Here is a 14625-nt window from a genome sequence, read left to right as displayed (position 1 = left end):
ACACACACACACACACACAAAATCGTCTGCCTCATGAAAAAAATGTAGTTAATATTTGCATCATTTATGATTTATTTTATCCACCCGCAAATAATCAGAATGCATTTTTTATTACCCGACCCATGGACTATCCGCAGCGCCCTTGGATATAGGAAAAGCAAAATATGTTTTCTGCGTAAATCAGACGGACTTACTGAAAATGCTAATTCATTCTCTGCCAGCAGGAGGTGCTTTAAAGCGGGGGAAAGGTTTCCCCGGTAACGGCTGTACACAAAGCAGCGTTGAGCTCACAAACGCTGCTTTATCAGTAGGGATGGGTACTGAAACCCGGTATTTAATCAGTCCCGGGGCTAAATTATGAAAGACCGGAGTATCGATAAGCTCTGACGTTAGCGGTTCTGCCCGACCCATGGACTATCCGCAGCGCCCTTGGATATAGGAAAAGCAAAATATGTTTTCTGCGTAAATCAGACGGACTTACTGAAAATGCTAATTCATTCTCTGCCAGCAGGAGGTGCTTTAAAGCGGGGGAAAGGTTTCCCCGGTAACGGCTGTACACAAAGCAGCGTTGAGCTCACAAACGCTGCTTTATCAGTAGGGATGGGTACTGAAACCCGGTATTTAATCAGTCCCGGGGCTAAATTATGAAAGACCGGAGTATCGATAAGCTCTGACGTTAACGGTTCTGCTATCGGTACTGGAGAAATTAAGAAAACACACATACATTTATTATTGCTATAGATACATTGTCTTGCAAATTCTTTCTCACCAGAGTCGCTAGCTGTTTTTATATGCAATAATATTCAAACATTTGTCTATGATGCATTTTTGCTATTCGCAACTCCGAAGCGAGATCGCACTCATGCGGAGGAGCTTCAGCACGCGCAACATGAAATGCCTGCTTAATTATGATAGAGGAGAGAACTAAACATTCGAACATCTGCTTACACTTTAGGCCTGTGGTTGTTTTAAGCTATTTTTATTTTTTAATTAGATTTTGGCTTCTAAGGATTATAGCCGCGTTTCTTCTAGCGCAACTTTTTTCCCTTCACAGCGGTGCGCATTCATTCCTCCCTAAAACCCAAACTTAAAAGTCAGAATCAGCACAATCGGTGATTGTTGAAAAAAGGCCATCTTATACTGTTGCTAAATTGTGGACATGTTTGATGATAAACCGTTGAAAGCACAATCCGCACAAGAGACGCTGTTCCCCATGCTGAAATGTGTGCACGCGACGCGCTCCAAAATGGATAAGCTATTTACACTTTAAGCTTCGGGCGCGTCCAAATGATGAAATACACACAAAATATGTCAAAATGGCCGGCTTGGAGAGTATTTACTTAAACACATTTTATGTCTTAAGTGGACGAGAACAGTTGGGAGAAAATCCAATGTGTGTCAATATATTGTCTTAAACTGACAGACTGGCGCTTGGGCCATCAGTTAATCAAACAACAAAATGCAAAGACAAAATCACTCACAGCTCTTAATCTGAATTACGTTATAGCTTTAATAAGTATTAATCTATCAATACATACAGTGAAAATTGTAATTACTTAACTTACTTGTAATACTTAATTACTTATAATTACTTACCTGAACAGTAATGTTAGTATACTTCATGGAAAAATGACAGCACTGTTTATTTCATTTCATTTGTATATTTGTTTTATTGTATTTGTCAGTTTGTTTTACTTTGTTTCTTTGTTCATGTTCTTACTGTATCTTGTCTTATGTACAGTATAAAACACTAAAAATGCCTGTACACTGGTGCATTTACAAATTTATGTTTTATATTCATTTCATTAAATATTTATCTTACATTTCAGAATATAAAGCAATGTTAATTCAGCTCTTAATTTGTCATATATAAAACAAAAAGTACAGATAAGAATACCGTTAAAGTACCGAATCGATAAGCAGTATCGGTAAGAGTAGTAACACCGTTAAAACGATACCCATCCCTATTTATCAGGCATATAACATGCAAGATTAAATGAAAATGATATCGAAAATTTTCTAAAGATAGTCTTCCTTCAGAAATACAGTGATATAAAAACAGTACGTGCAGTACGTGCTCATGTTTATTCAACGAAGCCTTTAGGAAAATCAGTCAGTTTTGATATTGTGGCGAGCGCCACAAATAAATAAATGTATGGGAAACCCATCCCACAGCACAACCACCTGAGCCCAACTTTAGTCTACTCATCACCTTAACTTTAACGGCGTTTGTAGCCGGCGCCATATCCAGACTGATAAACATACACAGACCGGAAGTTAACTTCGGGCCAGGCGCGTGCGCCCGATCAAACCGTCTATATAAAGCTTGACGCATCAGAATCAGCATCGGTATCGGCCGATCACCATGACAAGAAATCGGTACTCAGTATTGGCTGCAAAAATCCTGATCGGAGCATCCCTACAATTTAGCGTTTAAAGTTTCAGTGCCATATCTATGGCATGGTTTCATGTACAGACACATTACAGTGTTGATACTTGCTTTAACAGCATTGTATGTTTCATACAGTCAGGTTTTAGTTTGATGACACTGACGTCTCATGTTGTTTAGTGTCATTAAAGCACTCTTTAGCAGTACCTGATTTTCCTGCTGGACTTGGAGAATGGAACTCATGTGAATAGACCAGTGATGTATTTAAACTGATCACTTATCAGACTTATCAGATTTCTGGAGAAAAGGGTTATTTTTGTAATGTTCTTTCAGATGAATATTTGTCAGTGGTTTTCTCTTCAGATTTCTAGTGTAAATAAATGTGTGTAAATTAAGATTATTAAACAGATGTATTTATTATGCAATTATCATTGATGAATTGCAGCATTCTGTGATCAAATGTTTTTTATAGAATGACTATTTAACAGTCTATTTCAGGAACCAATTTCCTGTAAAGTGGTGCTGGTTTCATGTTTCCCATATCATTTCACAGTCTTAAGAAGCTGTATTTTAAGCAATAAAATGCTTAATAAACCATTTAATATGGTCTAACTTGGAGAATGAATAATTTTACCATTTATTTTTGTGTTTCAACTGGGGCCATTCATTACTTTGAGTAATTCTATTATACACACACTAACATTTAAAAGTTTGGTTTTTGAAAGAAGTATTTTATGCTCACCAAGGCTGCAGTTATTTAATGTTTGATGGTATTATTTGATGAATAGAAGGTTCACAAAACATTTATTTGAAATAGAAGTCTTTTGTAACATTATAAATGTTTGTCACTTTTAATCTTTTGCATCCTTGCAGAATAAACGTATTTTAAAAAACATACTGAACTTGTACTTTAGTATATAATTATATTTATATGCTATGTATAATGAATGCATTTTTGTTTTAATAATTTAGATTTTTGAAAATTTCTGTGTTTTTTGAATTTTGAAAAAAGTGTGTTTTTAAGTTTGTTGGGTTGTTTGTTCTGTTTGTGCTATGAGTAGCTTTCTAGGCACTGTCTTACCACTCCTTTTTTTCCTCTCTCTTTCTTTAAGTGGGTACCAGAGATCTCTCACCACTGTCCACGCACTCCGTTCCTTCTGGTAGGTACTCAGGTTGACCTGAGGGATGACAGTAACACTGTGGAAAAACTTGCCAAAAACAAGCAGCGCCCCATATCGCCTGAGAGTGGGGAGAAGCTGGCCAGAGACCTCAGAGCTGTCAAATACGTGGAGTGCTCCGCCCTCACACAGGTAAAAAAACACACCCGTGATGACATAAAAGCTCTACTCACTTATCATCACCCACATGACCCACTGCAAATGACTTTTTACGATCTCTTTCTTACAGAGAGGCCTGAAGAATGTATTCGACGAGGCGATACTCGCTGCCCTTGAACCTCCAGAGACCAAACCCAAGAAGCGCTGCGTCCTTTTGTAGGAACACAAGCAGTGGGTGATGCACTCACTCCAACAAGAGAGGCAGAGAAAAAGAAACATTCTGGTGGGGTTTTTTTAAGGCTTGGGGTTTGGAGTGGAGAGAGTTATAATTGGGAAAAATTATGGGAACAAAACAGCAAAAAAAAAAAACCTATCTGCCTTTCTAAATGTTTCTAGAACAACAGAAGAAATTAGAGAACCCTGGAACCAGTAACACCCCCTACAAACAAAGAGTATAATGACAAAAAAGAAAAGATATAGGCGCACTTTACGCATGTGATGTCTTACAGAGCAACATATAGATCCAATTTAATACTTTAAGTGTCAGTTACATGTAATCGATCCCAAAAAAGTGTGACAGTGGCACAAATACATGAGATTAAATGCTTCAGGTTTCTGATCGGCATCCAAAATGATTTTTTGAAATGCTTTCGCTGGACAAACGCCAGGTTTTTCTCTGACATGCTTTGCTGTAAGCTGCACAAGAATGGTTAGCACACAATGTCTATAAACAGCAAATTTCATAAAGTGTAAAGCCGAACATGCTGACTGCTCTGATGAGCACTTCTGCAGGGCTCAGCTGTTTGCTCTGTAACCTGTGGATAGTGTGTGTGCAGAAGCTGATTTCTGCTTTCTTGAATCTCTTCAGTTGAGCATTTTCACAGCGTCACAAAATTGCAATGGGCACAAAAGCGATTCTTGACAAATTTGCCTTTTAGTGTTGTTCTGGGGGGGGTCTGTTTTCCAGTTGCGTTTTTGCCAGTTCTAGACGTTGGATTCACATGACAACTGTAGGCAGGTTCAGTGCTATATGTGGTTCATATACTGTTATTAATATGTACTGGACTGGATCTGGCACAAAAGCAAGCTAACGTGATTGGTTTGGGCATATAATTAGCTCTAATCACTGACAATGGCATTGAAACAGAACATATACAAAATAAACAATAACAGTTTTAGACATTTTTACAGTTTTAATGTTGGATCAGAGTGTTATGGCCATAGAAATCACTCTATGGCCACATCCCCTCCTGAGTGACCTGTGTAGGTGATACAGGTTATATAAGAGAGTTTGGGACTTGCGTGGGAGCCAATGGATTTTAGTTCACAAGCATCTGTTTCTTCCTGTATGAGCCAGACTGTTCTCTTCTTCTGTGCTTCATGCTCCTAGAATCTCTCTTAAGTGCATTTACTCTCAAGCCATGCAGTGCCTTCTGCTGGCCGTTTAGAAAACTGAATTTTATTTTTTTATTTTTGTTTTGACTTTGAGTATGATGTATTAAATGTATTACTGTTATTCTCATGGGTGAATGAATTTAGAGGTGACATTTTGAAACTTTAGCTTTTTTTAAATGACTTATTTTATTGTTATTATTATTATTATTATAAAAAATTTTTTTTTTGCTAGAGTACCATTTGATTGTGATTTAATAATAAAATAACAATTTGAAATGTAATATTTTGAATAACCGATCTTAACAGTCGTGTGAGTAAAAAGGATGAGGATAACCGATGATGATGGTTTGAAATGTGGCCTTTTCTTAGTAAAGTTCTGCGGTGTTTGGAATCTCACTATATTTGTAATAAAAGTTGTGCGACTGACACACAGCTGTATTTCTATCCTGTTTTTAAATAATTACTTGATTGTTTAGTGTTTGCCACACATAATACCATTCAAAAGTTTGGGGTCAGTAAGATTTTTTTTTTTTTTTTTTTAGAAACTAATACTTTTATTCAGGAAGGATCCATAAATCTAATGTTACAAAGGATTTCTGTTTTAAATAAATGCTGTTCTTTTGAATATTTATTAAAGAGTCTTGAGGGGAAAAAAACAGTTTCCACAAAAATAGTAAGCAGCACAACTGTTTTCAACATTACTAATACATGTTTCTCCAGCACCAAATCAGCATATTGGAATGATTTACACTGGAGTAATGGAGTAATTCAGCTTTGCCATCACTGTAATAAATTACTTTTAAAAATATAAAAGATGTGTTTTGACTGTAAAAGTATTTTTTGATCAAATAAATGTAGTTTTGGTGACCCTAAGAGACTTTTAAAACCGTTTTTAAAAATCGTACTGACCCCAGCATTTTGAATTTAATTTATTAATTTAAAATGTGTCAATCCATAATGAACAAAACGGCATCTTTCTACATGTAGGATGTCAAACAACTTTATTTTAGGCCATATAGATTATAAAAATGAGACAATGGCAATAAATGAGCCTCTATGCAACAGAACGAGCCGAAACAAAACAGCTAAAGCCGGAGAGTTTGCAGGTGGAATTTTCCATTCAGAGATAAGGCATGATGAACTCAAATAAATAAACACAATCAGCAAAACTGAAAAGAAATTATAAATACAGTAAACCGGGAGAGAGCAACTCTTGACTAGAATTTAATGCTAAGGCCTTAGACTAAACTAACATTTTTCTGCTGTTATTCAGAGGTTAATCTCAGCCTTTAAGAGCGTTGTCTGAGCAAGTTAGTTAATGGTTTTGTATTTTATGTGTATTTGAGCATTTAAGAAATGTAATAGTGCCTGTATGTTCAAGTTCAACACTTTGCTTTTCAGCAAAAATGCAATTGCAGAATAAAATAACTGTATAATGTAATGTCACATCTGAAAGAACTTTAAAGTCACCAAAAATGAGACATGATGCAGGATGTTTTAAATGGAGCTGGTTTGTTATTCATCATGTGGGAATTAATGCAGGCTGGCATGAGATGAGGTGCTTCTGGTGTGGTTGTGTGTTTTTTCCAGGTATGTCTCATTCTCGGCAGGTGTGTATGAGCACTGTGTTCTTACACTGCTGGCAGCGAACTGAGCAGCACCAGGAGAACTTACAGGAGCAGCGCTGAACCACCTCAGCCCTGCCTGCTCGAAAACCTGGGCCACAACATAACAGTTCACATCCATCTGGTGCCAACCGTGAGGTTCCTAGGATGTGGAACAATAGAAAAGGTTAAGTAAAGAGTGATAAAATAACACATAAAACCAGGGAAATGATTAGAGAATTAATAATCAGAAAGATTAAAGTTAATTTTTTGTCTGATTTTTATGCTTTTACCATTACAACGTCGTCCTGCAGTGCCAGGAATGCCATTGTCTGGATCCAAGCGGCAGAAATCTGGTGAAGGAGCCAGGTAAACCAGGTCCCGTGCGGCTGGTGGCTTCACTTGGGGGTCCCGTGGAAGGAGAGCTGTGCGAGAGCCCACACGTGTCAGCCGTACCTAAGCAGAAAGTACGACCGTGACCCTTGACCTTAGATACACATATTTATGCTGCCTTCAACAATAAGGCCAAATTCTAATGCAGCATTGCATGTATCCTTCACAGAGAATGCATTGTGACAAACTCCAAAAACCATCAAAGGACATTCAGAAATAATGATAAAAAACTCTTTAGCGCCGCACACTCCCATGACTATACTGTAATCGAATCATTGTCCCTATGCTCTCAGGCTACATATATGCTTATTTTGCAATAAACATAAAATATATGGTTTCTACTTCTATAGTCAACAGCTTTAAAACACTAGTTTAATATTTAGTAGTTTAATAGTTTTAATTCCTTTTTTATCTGACTGTCATTTGCAGTGCTTCATGGGATTTTAGTTCTTTCTCTCATTAAAGCCATTAAGTACATAGTCTTGTACCTTTATCTTTTTGTCTGAATAACTAAAACCAAACACTTCAACACACATCAGTGTGATAAGAACTACGTAAAATTACAGAAACCATATCTGAAGTGTAATTAGATTTTTTTTAGTATGGCACAGAACCCATTTATTTACATGGAGAGGGTGGGTTTATGACCTATATTGCAGCCAGCCACCAGGGGGCGATCAAAGTGTTTTGGCTTCACTTTTAAGGACATGCTTGGCACAGTATTGATGGGAAGTTCGGCTCTTTTCAAAGATTCGTCTCTTTTGGCTCGGCTCCCTTAGAAGAGCCAGCTCTTACGGCTCCCAAATGGCTCTTTATTTAGTATCACTCGGAGCCTTCTATTTTAGCCCAATTTAGCAGTTGTGAATGGTTTGTGTGTTGGTAAGCAATTTTTTTATTCAGTGTTTTCATAAAAACCTTATTTTTATGCTTTTTTTTTTTCGTTACAAAAAAAAAAAATACACAGATAGGCCTACCATTATTTAACATTTTAATAAAACTTTAATTGAACACAGAACCACAGCAAACAAATAAATAAAGGCAAAAGTCTTAACATTAAGACTGATGCCTCAGCTTGGATGTGCTTAAAAATGCATAAAAATAAGGCTTTTATGAAAACACAAAATTAAAAAATTGCTTACCAACACACAAACTATTCACAATTGCTAAATTGGGCTAAAATAGAAGGCTCCGGCTGAAGATTCGGCTCTCCCCGACGGGAGTCGGCTCTTCTCGTTCGCTACAAAGAATCCCGGCTCGTTTGCGAACGACACATCACTACACACTTGGTTCCAAATCAGTCACTTAAGAGGTTCCATCTTAGTTAGGATTCTGCCTTAGAAGACAGCTACCTGTGTAGGTAGTAGTCAGCTAGGCAGCTCAGTAGTTTTTGGAATAGAGCCATTGTGACATACCTCTGTGGCCCCATCAAAGCGTTCTTTCAGCACAGCACCGACCCGGCGGAACGGAGGCATGACCTTCCAGCAAGTTCTGAGCTCACAGGACCCCGAAACACCATGACACTTACACTCAACCTGCATGTTATGGAGGATTGCCTGAACAAAGATAGAAAAAAGCATGAAAACCAATATGCATTTGACGATAAGTTTTGATAAACATCTTGCTTGCCTTCCGTCCTGCTTCATTATTGTGAACGTTCATTAGCGGTCGCCCTGACGACATGCCCTTAGCTCTCTCTGGCTCGTCCACAAAGGTCTGAGAGAGTGCAACGCCATAGGACAGATTATCAGAGCAACCTGACCACTGGAAACCTAAGGGTGAGTGAGAGGCATATGTTTGACACATGTTTTTATTCATGTGAATTATCTGTGTTTCACTACGCACCTTCAGGACTGACCCCCCTGACCTTTCGGTCACAGCCGCACCTCTCCAGTTCTCCCCTGCTACAACCCCGAGTCACAGCCACAGCAACTGCTGCTGATGAAAGAGCATGGACAAAAGCCGCCTCACGGGTACCTGAAGATAGCACATAAATGGAACAGGACTAAACTAACTTGTTTTTTAATGCTGACAGTATTGATTGTGTTTTGTGAGATGAATGTAATAAGAATGTTGGTAAATGGTCTTTTATTAATAATCAGTCATTTAATAATAATACTCTGAAACTGTGGTTCTCAAGCTTTTTGACTCGAAGGCCACCTATTGTCCAACACAATATTTGAAGGCCTTCCTATATAGGCTTATATTTCTGGTATTTCTGTTGTAATTATGAAAACTTTGCTTGTATTCAAATTTTTAGCAAAAGAAGCTGGAAGTGTTGGTACATTAAATTAATTAACTTACCCCTTTTTTGACATTTTGGTGATTCCCCAAGTATCAAAAACTCTATTCTCTTCAATAAAAACAATACTTATTGAGGGGGGACAGAAATATGATTTCAGTGAATATCTTGATTTAAAAAAAAAATTTTAGATTAGAGTTAGATTATTTTAATATATTACGCATTATTAATTTAAGTACTTTTAAATCATCCTTATGCCCCCATGAAAGTTTTCTGAGGCCCCCTAAATATTTAAAAGTATTTTTTTTTTACCTATAAAACAATTGGTCTTCTAAACTAATTTAAATTTAATTTGAAACTAAACACTTTTAGTTGATTATACCCCATACCTGAGCCATGATGGTAAAGTTATATGGATAATTGTTGCATAAATTAATGGCATAATCCAGTATGTTATGTTCTGATACTGTATGTTGTGACATAGTTTCATTGTAACCTTGGTTCATGACTCGTCCAAAAATATTGATCCCGCGAGGGGTGGTGGAACAGTTCCAGCGCCGGTTTCGGAACTGATGTTGACACTGCAGTGGTTAAAATGCAACAAATAGCTGTAAGTCAGAGATTTATATGAAACTGTTAAAGCTTAAATGTTAAAGCTCATTTCTAGTCTAAAGAGTATTTGTGGGCTAAAATGTGACCGGGGCTAGTTGTCACAAACAATAGAGAGAATAAAAATGTGAGTTCAATGAACTGTGTTTTTTATCGGGACAATAACAGCAGAAATGTACAATACTTTTTGTGTGGCCAGAATCAAATTCAGAAAGAGCTTTATTGCCAAGTGTGTTTACATACACAAGGAATCCGTCTTGGTGACAGGAGCTTTCTGTATAAACATTTTTGACATGATTCTTTACCATCATGTCCTTGAAAAAATGAATGTCAGTACTGTATGTACACAAAATTGTCATCGTGAGTCATTGTGTTTCAGTCTCTCTCACTTCCTCAATGACCATCTCTGCAGCCTTTCGCACAGACTCCATGACCTCCCACCGTGCCCGGCACACCCCAACTTGGCCTGGTGTCAACCCCCTCAGTCGGCCACATGGTTCTGCACCAGACACAGGACGTGAGCGTGGCAGACGTGCCAGAGAACTACAGAGAGAATACAGCACAGTAAAGAACATGGAGAATACATCAAACCCAAAAAAAAAATTTAATAGTATCAAAGAAAAAAACAAAAACGGACATATAAATAAAAGGACAACCTTTTGTAGGTAAATTGAAAACAGCAGGAAGAGGCAACAAATAGAGTAGAAACAAAGAAAGTGTGAGAAAGATATATGTCACCATCTTTTACAAGTTATGGCATAACAAACAAACGCTTTCATACAAGCTAACTTACAGCCAGTTGGTTGCCATGGTGAGGTGGGGTGCCCATAGCAACAGCAGGAGGAGTCGTCCCAGGAGAGTCACAGAGGAGACCGTTGGCATCAGATTGCCTGTCTGTCTGACTACCTGTCTGTTTCTGAATTAGTGATCAACTCTTGTTTCTTTCAGTCTTACAGATGTACCCGTTACATTGGGGTTGTTCCCCTCATATCTGTCAAAATCAATAGGAAATCACATTGCTAATTTTTACATTATTGTGTGATATAATTTTATGATATTATATAAAATTAATTTATTTTAATTAACAAAACCTGAACTGCTCATCCTTAATCACTATTTTTATGCATATTCATATGCATGACTGGAATAATAGCAATTACATTTTGACAGATTATGACTGGCATCAGAATATATTATATATATTTGCTGCTTAATGAGCATAATACAATCTTAACAAGGCAATTCAAGAAATTCAAACCAAACTGTTTTGACAGCCTTTACAATGTAAAGATTAAAGAGAGGTTTTAAATGTGATATTTCTAATGTAATAAAAATTATTTAATAAATCAATCTAAGTCAATCACTACAGAAGGCAAAAAAATAAATTTTTACCACTTTGAGCTCCAAAAGGATCCAAAATATTCCTGTCGATGAACTGCTCAAATTAAGTTTCAAATCTGCTAATTATCCCAATATATCATTAACTTGATCTATTGTAATAATTTCCATTAATTCCACTTATGTTTTGAAGATAAAATGCCTCTAAGTTGTAATCTTATTGTCACACAGAGAGAGATATTCATCTTATGACATTGTCATCTATAACAAAAAATAAATCTATCTCTCAATATCTCTTTGGTTGAGTAAAATAATCAGGACAGGGAAAAAAAATTTATTAATTATACAGATAAATGGTCAGAACCCTTTTATGATTTCCCATTTTCTTCGATTCTATATCAGTTATCCCTTGTCCCAGCTAACTAAAAAAATATTTCACAATAATATTTTTATCCTAAGAAAGCACTTCCATTTGCTCCAGATCTGTATCAGTATATGTGGGGGGGAAAAAGTTGCCAATAATCCAATTTGTCTGCCAAAATGAGCAAATCCAAAGGTAAAAAAACAGATAAGTGTGGATGAAGTGATGGTTGTGGGGTTATAAAGGAAGGATGGATAAAGGGCGGGAGGGTTGGAGACCTCAGGGAGGGGAGGAGTGAAGGTTTTGGCCATAGTACAATAACATTGAGGGATGAGCTTGCACTTATTGTCCACTTTACTCAGGACGTAATACGTGACCTCTGCTTAATGAGTCCTGCAGGATGATGCGTGGGATTATACAAATGCTAACACGCTCGACTGTGTGTTTGTGTTGTGCATCAAAAAGAGGGCAAGTGACCAAAAGTCGAGTGCCAAATCACTGTCTAAATGCATACATCTGTGTGTAAGCAAGAGAAAGAGAGAGAGAGAGAGAGAGAGAGAGAGAGGGAATTCCTTTTGTCAATGCATGTGACTTGAGCATCTGTTACCTGAAGGCTGCATCAGAATATGTTGCCCTTAAATCCTGAGACTCTCACAAAAGAGTTGCGTGTGAAAGCCAGCGGAAACTGACTGAGAAATATGTTCCGTAACAATAAATAACCTGATAGATAGAACAGCAGGGGAAGGGTGCTCAGACCTGTCCTGAAACGGGCCTGTGTGAACGTGTCTTGCCTAATGTTTAATTTTCCCAAACTTTTGTTGCTCTTTTTACGAGTGTCCCCCCTTCCACTTTCTTTCCTCCCTCTGCCCTGCTCCCTCTTTCTCTCTCTCTCCATATTGTCTTCGAAGAAGGGATGACATTTAGACAAGGAGGAGAAAACACAGTGCTGACAAATATTAGAACTGAGGCAAATAAATCACCAGAGAGAGAGAGAGAGAGAGAGAGAGAGAGAGAGAGAGAGAGAGAGAGAGAGCATTAGGACAAGATTTTGGATTTCATGGATCTACTGTGGCCCTCAAAAAGTAGTTAATGGGAAAGTTCACCCAAAAATGAAAATTCGGCCATCATTTACTTATCTTTCACTTGTTCCAAACCTTTATGAGTTTCTTTCTTCTGTTGAACACAAAAGAAAACATTTTTAAGAATGTTGGTAATCAAACAGTTGACGGTAGCCACTGACTATAGTATTTTTTTTTTCATACTCTGGAAGTCAATGGCTACCATCAACTGTTTGATACCGACATTCTTCAAAATATCTTCTTTTGTACAGAAGAAGAAAACTCATATAGAATTTTGACAACTTGAGGGTGAGTAAATGATAACAGGATTTTCATTTTTAGGTGAACTTTAAGCCACAGTTTAAAAACAAATTATTAAACAAGGTGGCATCTAAAAACAATCAGAAAACTAAATTCTGAGCAGTTACTTATATAACTATGGACATTTTCACTAACATTTGACATCAATAAACAGAAAGTGTCTTAATTTTTAACAATCCCCCCAGATCTTGTGAAAATTTTACAGAACCATTTATTTACTTAAATACACCTAAGTCTGCCTTTACTGCTGAACTCTCCTGCACCTCAGCAAGCAAATAAATAACTGTGCCCTCTTACAGATTCACTGCCTTTCTCTCCATTTGAGCAGTGCCCCTATCTCTCCCCTCCCTTGCACTTTTTCCACCCCTCTTCTTGTCGTATTCTCTGTTTGTGTCCTGCTGTCCTTTGCAGTGACGTCTTACACTGTCTCCCCCAGCAACACCATGACGACCTGCACCCTCATGTCATGTCTGGCGCCTCTCTTCTCCTCATCTCTCCATCTGCTCAACACTTGCTCGTAAATAAAATCCCTTCTTTTTAAATCAAGTGTCCAATCTGTCGGAATCTGTTTTACACTCTCATTTGAGATGTCACAGTGGCTAATTGTGGCTGTTTTGTTTGATTTAACATGGGGTTCAGGTGGACACCTGCGCTGGACTGTGAACTACAGTTTAACAGTGTTACTGATTATTTGAGAATATTACATTTTGCATAATGTTTGTAATGTGTATGTATCTATGTATTTATGCATATATGTGTGTATTTTTTAAATAATTCAATAATATTAAACATTAATCTACATATTTTATGTTAATATAATTAAACTATTAATTTGTATACATAATTTGTATAAATATCATTTATATATATATACACTTTATTTGTGTGTGTACATATATATAATTACAGATTAATTTATCTGTATATATTTTTAAATAATTAATATTTAAATTAATACATATCTGTGTTTATAAATTAATTTGTATAGATAATTAACAATTAATATAATAATTAATTGAATAATTATGTAAATATAAATAATTATATATATTTTTTAAATAATGAATAATTATTCATTAATAAATATAAATATAATCAAATTATTAATTATATAATATTAATTTATTAATATATTATTATTATTTATTTGTATATATAATTTGAATTTAAATATATATTATTTGAAAATTATTTGCATTTGAACATTTTATATATATTTTATTATTGTATTACATATTACTCTATATACATGCAAATTAAATACAAATGTACTTAGTCAGTGTTCTGTAAGAACTGAATGAATGCCAGAGTGACTTTCTGTAAACCATTGCTGAGTCTTGTTGATTTTAAATTAAGATTGAACTTATCTGTTCTGGTTTACAGGACCTAAAGTTCATGTTCTTTGTTTGTGAATAATGCAGTTCACTGTCTCATCCATCCATCTCGCCACTGGATGTCCTCACTGCTCTTTTGATGAGAGGAAGGCAATGCTAGAAAATTTGTCCTTGTTGCAGGATTGGTATTGGCTATCACCTGGAACAAGCATTTATAGTAGCCCATGCAGAACAGATGCTTCGTTTTAACTGCGTCCACAGTGTCAACATCCCTCTGATCTTCAGGAGAATATTATGGGATGGAAGT

General features: G+C 36.5%; 2 protein-coding genes across 2 annotated transcripts in view; one reads left to right on the top strand and one right to left on the bottom strand.

Moving 5' to 3' along the window:
* The window catches only part of LOC107724785 (cell division control protein 42 homolog), an 8672-nt gene extending 4538 nt beyond the window's left edge, over positions 1-4134 (top strand). The window contains exons 5-6 of the mRNA XM_016533822.1: positions 3502-3699; positions 3797-4134. Of these exons, the coding sequence (XP_016389308.1) occupies positions 3502-3699; positions 3797-3886 (288 nt within the window). The 3' untranslated portion in view covers positions 3887-4134. The remainder of the gene's footprint in view (positions 1-3501; positions 3700-3796) is intronic.
* A 1745-nt stretch (positions 4135-5879) lies between these two features.
* On the bottom strand, positions 5880-10894 carry LOC107724774 (protein Wnt-4-like). The gene is made up of 8 exons (XM_016533800.1): positions 10700-10894; positions 10296-10449; positions 9794-9878; positions 8901-9032; positions 8685-8827; positions 8471-8611; positions 6959-7121; positions 5880-6828 (listed from the first exon to the last, which is right to left on the bottom strand). Exons 1-8 carry the CDS (start codon positions 10786-10788, stop codon positions 6659-6661), a joined length of 1077 nt encoding a protein of 358 aa, XP_016389286.1. The 5' UTR covers positions 10789-10894; the 3' UTR covers positions 5880-6658.
* Between the last annotated feature and the right edge of the window lie 3731 nt (positions 10895-14625).

This window comes from Sinocyclocheilus rhinocerous, unplaced genomic scaffold, assembly GCF_001515625.1.
Source record: "Sinocyclocheilus rhinocerous isolate Xijiao unplaced genomic scaffold, SAMN03320098_v1.1 scaffold1717, whole genome shotgun sequence".
NCBI lineage: Eukaryota > Metazoa > Chordata > Actinopteri > Cypriniformes > Cyprinidae > Sinocyclocheilus > Sinocyclocheilus rhinocerous.
The sequence above is the reverse complement of the archived record's forward strand: the minus strand, read 5'-3'. Positions and strand labels throughout refer to the sequence as shown.